Source organism: Hyla sarda, chromosome 1, assembly GCF_029499605.1.
Source record: "Hyla sarda isolate aHylSar1 chromosome 1, aHylSar1.hap1, whole genome shotgun sequence".
NCBI classification, from domain to species: Eukaryota; Metazoa; Chordata; class Amphibia; order Anura; family Hylidae; genus Hyla; species Hyla sarda.
This window is the reverse complement of record NC_079189.1, coordinates 609,009,877-609,021,362: the sequence shown is the minus strand read 5'-3', so window position 1 is coordinate 609,021,362 and position 11,486 is coordinate 609,009,877. Positions and strand designations below refer to the sequence as shown.

At 44.3% G+C, this 11,486-nt stretch overlaps 1 protein-coding gene across 1 annotated transcript in view; it reads right to left on the bottom strand.

The window, feature by feature from the left end:
• Positions 1–435: 435 nt before the first annotated feature.
• LOC130298582 (zinc finger protein 286A-like) overlaps positions 436–11,486 on the bottom strand; it is a 32,356-nt gene continuing 21,305 nt past the window's right edge. Inside the window, exon 2 of the mRNA XM_056551354.1 lies at positions 436–2,456. Within this exon, the coding sequence (XP_056407329.1) occupies positions 2,050–2,456 (407 nt within the window). The 3' untranslated portion in view covers positions 436–2,049. The remainder of the gene's footprint in view (positions 2,457–11,486) is intronic.

The following is an 11,486-nucleotide window of genomic DNA, read 5'->3' as shown; positions in this document are numbered from 1 at the left end:
CATACCGTCCCGTACACGGAAAAATAAAAAAGTTATAGGGGTCAGAAGATGATAATTTTTAACTTATAAATTTTCCTGCATGTAATTATGATTTTTTCCAGAAGTACGACAAAATCAAACCTATATAAGTAGGGTTTCATTTTAATCGTATGGACCTACAGAATAAAGAGAAGTTTTCAAAAATGTACTGCGTAGGAACGAAAGCCCCCAAAAATTTTTTCCCATATTGCCGTGGAGTTTTGGGTAAACTGACTGATGTCACTGCAAAGTAGAATTGGTGGTGCGAAAAATAAGCCATAATATGGAATTTTAGGTGCAAAATTGAAAGTGTTATGATTTTTAGAATGTGATGAGGAAAAAATTTAAATGGAAAAACCCTGCATCCTTAAGGGGTTAATCCCAATCAGCTTCTGAGACTTTGTTACCAGAGCCAGAGTTGATCAGAGGGCGCACTACCTGAGATGGTGGTGTGATGAGAAACTTTGCATACTTTATATATACACCAACTATTCTATACTCATGGATAATACATAGATGTGTTATCTGGATTTTATTCGCTTTTTAGATACCAGACAATTGGTGGTAATGTTAGATATTTTTTAAACATCATTTAGTGATATAAATTGTTTTCTATCCTGTGTGAACTTTTTCATAAGTTTTCATTTCCATGTAAAACATTTCCCACATTCTAGGCATAAAAATGGCTTCTCCACATGTGAATTCTGTGATTTGTAACAAAACTTGGTTTTGGGGTAAGACATTTCTGCATTGTGAACATGAAAATGGCTTCTGTCCCCTGTGAGTTTTTGTTTTTTTTGATGTTCAATAAGATCTGGTTTCTAAAACTAAGTTTTTCCATACTATACACATGAAAATCATATGTGAACTTTTTGATGTTTAATAAGAACTGATTTTGTAGTAAAACATTTCCCACATTCCGGACATGAATATGGCTTCTCCCCTGAGTGAGTTTTTTGATGTTTAACACGATAAGATTTTTGAGCAAAACATTTTCCACATTTTGAACATGAAAATGGCTTCTCTCCTGTGTGTTTTTTTTAATGTTGAACAAGATTTGATTTCTGAGTAAAATATTTTCCACATTCTGAACATGAAAATGGCTTCTCTCCTGTGTGTTTTTTGGAGTTGAACAAGGTTTGGTTTCTGAGTAAAACATTTCCCATATTCTACACATGAAAATGGCTTTTCTCCTGTGTGAAATTTCTGATGTATAATAAGAAATGCTTTTCTAGCAAAACATTTTCCACATTCTAGGCATACAAATGGCTTCACCCCTGTATGAGCGTTTTGATGATGAACAAGATCTGATTTCTGAGTAAAACATTTCCCACATTCTAAACATGAATATGGCTTCTCCCCTGTGTGAATTCTTTGATGTATGACAAAATATTATTTCTGAGAAAAACATTTCCCACATTCTGAACATGAAAATGTCTTCGTCCCTATGTAAACTTTTTGATGTGTAATAAAACTTGATTTCTTAGTAAAACGTTTTCAACATTCTTGGCATAAGAATGGTTTCTCTCCTGTGCAAATTCGTAGATGGTCAACAAGACTAGAATTTGCAGTAAAACATTTCCCACATTCTGGTCATACAAATGGCGTCACCCCTGTGTGAGTGTTTTGATGATGAACAAGATATGATTTCTGAGTAAAACATTTCCCACATTCTAAACATGAATATAGCTTCTCCTCTGTGTGAATTATTTGATGTTTGACAAGCTCTGATTTCTGAGAAAAATATTTCCCACATTCCGGACATGAAAATGGCTTCTCTCCTGTGTGAGTTTTTTGATGTTGAACAAGATGTGGTTTCTGAGTAAAACATTTCCCACATTCTACACATGAAAATGGCTTCTCTCCTGTGTGAAATTTCTGATGTATAATAAGAAATGCTTTTCTAGTAAAACATTTTCCACATTCTAGGCATAAAAATGGCTTCACCCCTGTGTGAGCGTTTTGATGATGAACAAGATGTGATTTCTGAGTAAAACATTTCCCACATTCTGGGCATGAAAACAGATTTTCCTATGTGTGAGTTTTTTGATATTGAACAAGATTAACATTTTCAGCAAAACATTTTCCACATTCTGAACATGAAAATGGCTTCTCCCCTGTGTGAATTCTTAGATGTCTAGCAAGTTGTGACTTATAAGTAAGACATTTCCCACATTCTGGCCATGACAATGACCTTTTCCATGCATTTGCTTTTTGATGTCCAATATTCTTTCTGTAGCTTTTATTTTGTTTAACAGACTGAGATGAATCTTTAGGTCGGACTTGTATAACAGGATGAGATGACAGATCTTGGCTGTGAAGGGCTGAGGGTGTATCTGGGATAATGGAATGTTCTTCATATGTATCTTGTGTGATATCATCATCTGCTTTATAATCTGAAGATATAAGATTCTCCTCTGATCTCCTGGTACAGTCATCTGTGAAGAAGAAAACAGATTGGATTATTTCTAAGTAATAACCAGAAAATCTTTCATATCTTTATTTGTAAAACATCAGAAAGTTCCATCTAGAATGATCCCAGAATGTGACATCAGGGAACATTCTCCCCATCCTACCAGCTGACCTGATCATGTCTCATCCCAGTTATGGCTCTACAACACTGATGGCACTACAAAGCCCAGCATACTCCAGACACTACACTACTGATCCAGTTATTCATCTTGTATCATATTAAACCATCGTCCTTTATAAATCCCTGATCCATCTTCTATCTCTCTTCTTATTCTCCTCTAATATCTGCGGGGGATTCTCTCTCCTAAACAAACAACAAAAAACGTGGTCTCAAATGGCTGGAGGTGCTCAACCCCAAATGCGGTTGTGCATTTATATTGGGGAAGCAGATCCTGCCCTTGTAGTCCGTTGCTAGGGGCGGTCCCCAGCATAAAAATGCATACAATGGAGGATGCCTGCAGCGGACTACAAGTGCCACAATAGAATCCTACACCAGATAGGGGTGTGGATGTGTAACAATTAGAATAATACAATACAGGAATATGGGTGCACTACTGTGGTAGATGTATACAATGACATTGGCTAATCCCTCAACACTGATGTTAAAATTGAGACATTCGCCAGCATATCCTTATATTAACCCCTTAAGGACCAAGGACGTACCGGTACGTCCTTGGTCCTGCTCTTCTGATATAACGCGGGGTTACACAGTAACCCAGCGTCATATCATGGCGGGCCCGGCGTCATAGTGAAGCCGGGACCCGCCTCTAATAGCGCGCAGCTATTAACCCTTTAGCCGCGCGCTCAGAGCTGAGCCGCGCGGCTAAAAGTGAAAGTGAAAGTTCCCGGCTAGCTCAGTCGGGCTGTTCGGGATAGCCGCGGCTAATCACGGCATCCCGAACAGCTTACAGGACAGCGGGAGGGCCCCTACCTGCCTCCTCGCTGTCCGATCGCCGAATGACTGCTCAGTGCCTGAGATCCAGGCATGAGCAGTCATGCGGCAGAATCGCTGATCACTGGTTTCTTATGAGAATTCAGCATTCAGCATTTTATCACAGTAGAGCTGGATATGTGTAATGTACATGTAGCTGAGCTGTATGTGTACACAGTAGAGCTGTATATGTGTAATGTACATGTAGCTGAGCTGTATGTGTACACAGTAGAGCTGTATATGTGTAATGTACATGTAGCTGAGCTGTATGTGTACACAGTAGAGCTGTATATGTGTAATGTACATGTAGCTGAGCTGTATGTGTACACAGTAGAGCTGTATATGTGTAATGTACATGTAGCTGAGCTGTATGTGTACACAGTAGAGCTGTATATGTGTAATGTACATGTAGCTGAGCTGTATGTGTACACAGTAGAGCTGTATATATGTAATGTACATGTAGCTGAGCTGTATGTGTACACAGTAGTGCTGTATATGTGTAATGTACATGTAGCTGAGCTGTATGTGTACACAGTAGAGCTGTGTGTAATGTGCATGTAGCTGAGCTGTATGTGTACACAGTAGAGCTGTATATGTGTAATGTACAAGTAGCTGAGCTGTATGTGTACACAGTAGAGCTGTATATGTGTAATGTACATGTAGCTGAGCTGTATGTGTACACAGTAGAGCTGTATATGTGTAATGTACATGTAGCTGAGCTGTATGTGTACACAGTAGAGCTGTATATGTGTAATGTACATGTAGCTGAGCTGTATGTGTACACAGTAGAGCTGTATATGTGTAATGTACATGTAGCTGAGCTGTATGTGTACACAGTAGAGCTGTATATGTGTAATGTACATGTAGCTGAGCTGTATGTGTACACAGTAGAGCTGTATATATGTAATGTACATGTAGCTGAGCTGTATGTGTACACAGTAGTGCTGTATATGTGTAATGTACATGTAGCTGAGCTGTATGTGTACACAGTAGAGCTGTGTGTAATGTGCATGTAGCTGAGCTGTATGTGTACACAGTAGAGCTGTATATGTGTAATGTACAAGTAGCTGAGCTGTATGTGTACACAGTAGAGCTGTATATGTGTAATGTACATGTAGCTGAGCTGTATGTGTACACAGTAGAGCTGTATATGTGTAATGTACATGTAGCTGAGCTGTATGTGTACACAGTAGAGCTGTATATGTGTAATGTACATGTAGCTGAGCTGTATGTGTACACAGTAGATCTGTATATGTGTAATGTACATGTAGCTGAGCTGTATGTGTACACAGTAGAGCTGTATATGTGTAATGTACATGTAGCTGAGCTGTATGTGTACACAGTAGAGCTGTATATATGTAATGTACATGTAGCTGAGCTGTATGTGTACACAGTAGTGCTGTATATGTGTAATGTACATGTAGCTGAGCTGTATGTGTACACAGTAGAGCTGTGTGTAATGTGCATGTAGCTGAGCTGTATGTGTACACAGTAGAGCTGTATATGTGTAATGTACAAGGAGCTGAGCTGTATGTGTACACAGTAGAGCTGTATATGTGTAATGTACATGTAGCTGAGCTGTATGTGTACACAGTAGAGCTGTATATGTGTAATGTACATGTAGCTGAGCTGTATGTGTACACAGTAGAGCTGTATATGTGTAATGTACATGTAGCTGAGCTGTATGTGTACACAATAGAGCTGTATATGTGTAATGTACATGTAGCTGAGCTGTATGTGTACAGTAGAGCTGTATATGTGTAATGTACATGTAGCTGAGCTGTATGTGTACACAGTAGTGCTGTATATGTGTAATGTACATGTAGCTGAGCTGTATGTGTACACAGTAGAGCTGTATATGTGTAATGTACATGTAGCTGAGCTGTATGTGTACACAGTAGAGCTGTATATGTGTAATGTGCATGTAGCTGAGCTGTATGTGTACACAGTAGAGCTGTATATGTGTAATGTACATGTAGCTGAGCTGTATGTGTACACAGTAGAGCTGTATATGTGTAATGTGCATGTAGCTGAGCTGTATGTGTACACAGTAGAGCTGTATATGTGTAATGTGCATGTAGCTGAGCTGTATGTGTACACAGTAGAGCTGCATATGTGTAATGTACATGTAGCTGAGCTGTATGTGTACACAATAGAGCTGTATATGTGTAATGTACATGTAGCTGAGCTGTATGTGTACAGTAGAGCTGTATATGTGTAATGTGCATGTAGCTGAGCTGTATGTGTACACAGTAGAGCTGTATATGTGTAATGTGCATGTAGCTGAGCTGTATGTGTACACAGTAGAGCTGTATATGTGTAATGTACATGTAGCTGAGCTGTATGTGTACACAATAGAGCTGTATATGTGTAATGTACATGTAGCTGAGCTGTATGTGTACACAGTAGAGCTGTATATGTGAAATGTACATGTAGCTGAGCTGTATGTGTACACAGTAGAGCTGTATATGTGTAATGTACATGTGGCTGAGCTGTATGTGTACACAGTAGAGCTGTATATGTGAAATGTACATGTAGCTGAGCTGTATGTGTACACAGTAGAGCTGTATATGTGTAATGTGCATGTGGCTGAGCTGTATGTGTACACAGTACAGCTGTATATGTGAAATGTACATGTAGCTGAGCTGTATGTGTACACAGTAGAGCTGTATATGAGTAATGTACATGTAGCTGAGTTGTATGTGTACACAGTAGAGCTGTATATGTGTAATGTACATGTAGCTGAGCTGTATGTGTACACAGTAGAGCTGTATATGTGTAATGTACATGTAGCTGAGCTGTATGTGTACAGTAGAGCTGTATATGTGTAATGTACATGTAGCTGAGCTGTATGTGTACACAGTAGTGCTGTATATGTGTAATGTACATGTAGCTGAGCTGTATGTGTACACAGTAGAGCTGTATATGTGTAATGTACATGTAGCTGAGCTGTATGTGTACACAGTAGAGCTGTATATGTGTAATGTGCATGTAGCTGAGCTGTATGTGTACACAGTAGAGCTGTATATGTGTAATGTACATGTAGCTGAGCTGTATGTGTACACAGTAGAGCTGTATATGTGTAATGTGCATGTAGCTGAGCTGTATGTGTACACAGTAGAGCTGTATATGTGTAATGTGCATGTAGCTGAGCTGTATGTGTACACAGTAGAGCTGTATATGTGTAATGTACATGTAGCTGAGCTGTATGTGTACACAATAGAGCTGTATATGTGTAATGTACATGTAGCTGAGCTGTATGTGTGTTACGCCGAGCGCTCCGGGTCCCCGCTCCTCCCCGGAGCGCTCGCTTCTCTCTCGCTACCGCAGCGCTCCGGGCAGCTCCACTGACCCGGTGCGCTGCGATACCGTCTCCAGCCGGGATGCGATTCGCGATGCGGGTAGCGCCCGCTCGCGATGCGCATCCCGGCTCCCGTACCTGACTCGCTCTCCGTCTGTCCTGTCCCGGCGCGCGCGGCCCCGCTCCCTAGGGCGCGCGCGCGCCGGGTCTCTGCGATTTAAAGGGCCACTGCGCCGCTGATTGGCGCAGTGGTTCCTATTAGTGTGTTCACCTGTGCACTCCCTATTTATACCTCACTTCCCCTTCACTCCCTCGCCGGATCTTGTTGCCATTGTGCCAGTGAAAGCGTTTCCTTGTGTGTTCCTAGCCTGTGTTCCAGATCTCCTGCCGTTGCCCCTGACTACGATCCTTGCTGCCTGCCCCGACCTTCTGCTACGTCCGACCTTGCTTCTGTCTACTCCCTTGTACCGCGCCTATCTTCAGCAGCCAGAGAGGTTGAGCCGTTGCTAGTGGATACGACCTGGTCACTACCGCCGCAGCAAGACCATCCCGCTTTGCGGCGGGCTCTGGTGAAACCAGTAGTGACTTAGAACCGATCCACTAGCACGGTCCACGCCAATCCCTCTCTGGCACAGAGGATCCACTACCTGCCAGCCGGCATCGTGACAGTAGATCCGGCCATGGATCCCGCTGAAGTTCCTCTGCCAGTTGTCGCCGACCTCACCACGGTGGTCGCCCAGCAGTCACAACAGATAGCGCAACAAGGCCAACAGCTGTCTCAACTGACCGTGATGCTACAGCAGCTACTACCACAGCTTCAGCAATCATCTCCTCCGCCAGCTCCTGCACCTCCTCCGCAGCGAGTGGCCGCTTCTGGTCTACGACTATCCTTGCCGGATAAATTTGATGGGGACTCTAAATTCTGCCGTGGCTTTCTTTCCCAATGTTCCCTGCACTTGGAGATGATGTCGGACCAGTTTCCTACTGAAAGGTCTAAGGTGGCTTTCGTAGTCAGCCTTTTGTCTGGAAAAGCTCTGTCATGGGCCACACCGCTCTGGGACCGCAATGACCCCGTCACTGCCTCTATACACTCCTTCTTCTCGGAAATTCGAAGTGTCTTTGAGGAACCTGCCCGAGCCTCTTCTGCTGAGACTGCCCTGTTGAACCTGGTCCAGGGTAATTCTTCCGTTGGCGAGTACGCCGTACAATTCCGTACTCTTGCTTCAGAATTATCCTGGAATAATGAGGCCCTCTGCGCGACCTTTAAAAAAGGCCTATCCAGCAACATTAAAGATGTTCTGGCCGCACGAGAAATCCCTGCTAACCTACATGAACTCATCCATCTTGCCACTCGCATTGACATGCGTTTTTCCGAAAGGCGTCAGGAGCTCCGCCAGGATATGGACTTTGTTCGCACAAGGCGTTTTTTCTCCCCGGCTCCTCTCTCCTCTGGTCCCCTGCAATCCGTTCCTGTGCCTCCCGCCGTGGAGGCTATGCAGGTCGACCGGTCTCGCCTGACACCTCAAGAGAGGACACGACGCCGCATGGAGAATCTCTGCCTGTACTGTGCCAGTACCGAACACTTCCTGAAGGATTGTCCTATCCGTCCTCCCCGCCTGGAAAGACGTACGCTGACTCCGCACAAAGGTGAGACAGTCCTTGATGTCTACTCTGCTTCTCCACGTCTTACTGTGCCTGTGCGGATATCTGCCTCTGCCTTCTCCTTCTCTACTATGGCCTTCTTGGATTCCGGATCTGCAGGAAATTTTATTTTGGCCTCTCTCGTCAACAGGTTCAACATCCCAGTGACCAGTCTCGCCAGACCCCTCTACATCAATTGTGTAAACAATGAAAGATTGGACTGTACCATACGTCTCCGCACGGAGCCCCTTCTAATGTGCATCGGACCTCATCACGAGAAGATTGAATTTTTGGTCCTCCCCAATTGCACTTCCGAAATCCTCCTTGGACTACCCTGGCTTCAACTCCATTCCCCAACCCTGGATTGGTCCACTGGGGAGATCAAGAGTTGGGGGCCCTCTTGTTTCAAGGACTGCCTAAAACCGGTTCCCAGTACCCCTTGCCGTGACTCTGTGGTTCCCCCTGTAACCGGTCTCCCTAAGGCCTATATGGACTTTGCGGATGTTTTTTGCAAAAAACAAGCTGAGACTCTACCTCCTCACAGGCCTTATGATTGTCCTATTGACCTCCTCCCGGGCACTACTCCACCCCGGGGCAGAATCTATCCTCTGTCCGCCCCAGAGACTCTTGCTATGTCGGAGTACATCCAGGAAAATTTAAAAAAAGGCTTTATCCGTAAATCCTCCTCTCCTGCCGGAGCCGGATTTTTCTTTGTGTCCAAAAAAGATGGCTCTCTACGTCCTTGCATTGACTACCGCGGTCTTAATAAAATCACGGTAAAGAACCGCTACCCCCTACCCCTCATCTCTGAACTCTTTGATCGCCTCCAAGGTGCCCACATCTTTACCAAACTGGACTTAAGAGGTGCTTATAATCTCATCCGCATCAGAGAGGGGGATGAATGGAAAACGGCATTTAACACTAGAGATGGACACTTTGAGTATCTGGTCATGCCCTTTGGCCTGTGCAACGCCCCTGCCGTCTTCCAAGACTTTGTTAATGAAATTTTTCGTGATCTCTTATACTCCTGTGTTGTTGTATATCTGGACGATATCCTGATTTTTTCTGCCAATCTAGAAGAACACCGCCAGCATGTCCGTATGGTTCTTCAGAGACTTCGTGACAATCAACTTTATGCCAAGATAGAGAAATGTCTGTTTGAATGCCAATCTCTTCCTTTCCTAGGATACTTGGTCTCTGGCCAAGGACTACAAATGGATCCAGACAAACTCTCTGCCGTCTTAGATTGGCCACGCCCCTCCGGACTCCGTGCTATCCAACGTTTTTTGGGGTTCGCCAATTATTACAGGCAATTTATTCCACATTTTTCTACCGTTGTGGCCCCTATCGTGGCTTTAACCAAAAAAAATGCCAATCCCAAGTCTTGGCCTCCTCAAGCGGAAGACGCCTTTAAACGGCTCAAGTCTGCCTTTTCTTCGGCTCCTGTGCTCTCCAGACCTGACCCATCTAAACCCTTCCTATTGGAGGTTGATGCCTCCTCTGTAGGAGCTGGAGCGGTCCTTCTACAAAAAAATTCTTCCGGGCATGCTGTTACTTGTGGTTTTTTTTCTAGGACCTTCTCTCCGGCGGAGAGGAACTACTCCATCGGGGATCGAGAGCTTCTAGCCATTAAATTAGCACTTGAGGAATGGAGGCATCTGCTGGAGGGATCAAGATTTCCAGTTATTATTTACACCGATCACAAGAACCTCTCCTATCTCCAGTCTGCCCAACGGCTGAATCCTCGCCAGGCCAGGTGGTCTCTGTTCTTTGCCCGATTTAATTTTGAAATTCACTTTCGGCCTGCCGATAAGAACATTAGGGCCGATGCTCTCTCTCGTTCCTCGGATGCCTCGGAAGTTGAACTCTCTCCGCAACACATCATTCCTCCTGACTGCCTGATTTCCACTTCTCCAGCCTCCATCAGGCAAACTCCTCCAGGGAAGACCTTCGTCACTCCACGCCAACGCCTCGGAATCCTCAAATGGGGTCACTCCTCCCATCTCGCAGGCCATGCGGGCATCAAGAAATCTGTGCAACTCATCTCTCGCTTCTATTGGTGGCCGAATCTGGAGACGGATGTTGTGGACTTTGTGCGAGCCTGCACTGTCTGTGCCCGGGATAAGACTCCTCGCCAGAAGCCCGCTGGTTTTCTTCATCCTCTGCCTGTCCCCGAACAGCCTTGGTCTCTGATTGGTATGGATTTTATTACAGACCTACCCCCATCCCGTGGCAACACTGTTGTTTGGGTGGTCGTTGATCGATTCTCCAAGATGGCACATTTCATCCCTCTTCCTGGTCTTCCTTCAGCGCCTCAGTTGGCTAAACAATTTTTTGTACACATTTTTCGTCTTCACGGGTTGCCCACACAGATAGTCTCGGATAGAGGCGTCCAATTCGTGTCAAAATTCTGGAGGGCTCTCTGTAAACAACTCAAGATTAAATTAAACTTTTCTTCTGCATATCATCCTCAATCCAATGGACAAGTAGAAAGAATTAACCAGGTCTTGGGTGATTATTTACGACATTTTGTTTCCTCCCGCCAGGATGATTGGGCAGATCTTCTACCATGGGCCGAATTCTCGTATAACTTTAGAGTCTCTGAATCTTCCTCCAAATCCCCATTTTTCGTGGTGTACGGCCGTCACCCTCTTCCCCCCCTCCCTACTCCCTTGCCCTCTGGTTTGCCCGCTGTAGATGAAGTGACTCGTGATCTTTCCACCATATGGAAAGAGACCCAAGATTCTCTTTTACAGGCTTCATCTCGCATGAAAAAGTTTGCCGATAAGAAAAGAAGAGCTCCCCCCATTTTTGCTCCCGGAGACAAGGTATGGCTCTCCGCTAAATATGTCCGCTTTCGTGTCCCCAGTTACAAACTGGGTCCACGCTATCTTGGTCCTTTCAAAGTCTTGTGCCAAATTAATCCTGTCTCTTACAAACTTCTTCTTCCTCCTTCTCTCCGTATTCCTAATGCCTTTCATGTCTCTCTTCTTAAACCACTCATCATCAACCGTTTCTCTCCCAAATTAGTTTCTCCCACTCCTGTCTCCGGTTCTTCTGACGTCTTCTCAGTGAAAGAGATACTGGCCTCCAAGACGGTCAGAGGAAAAAGGTTCTTTTTAG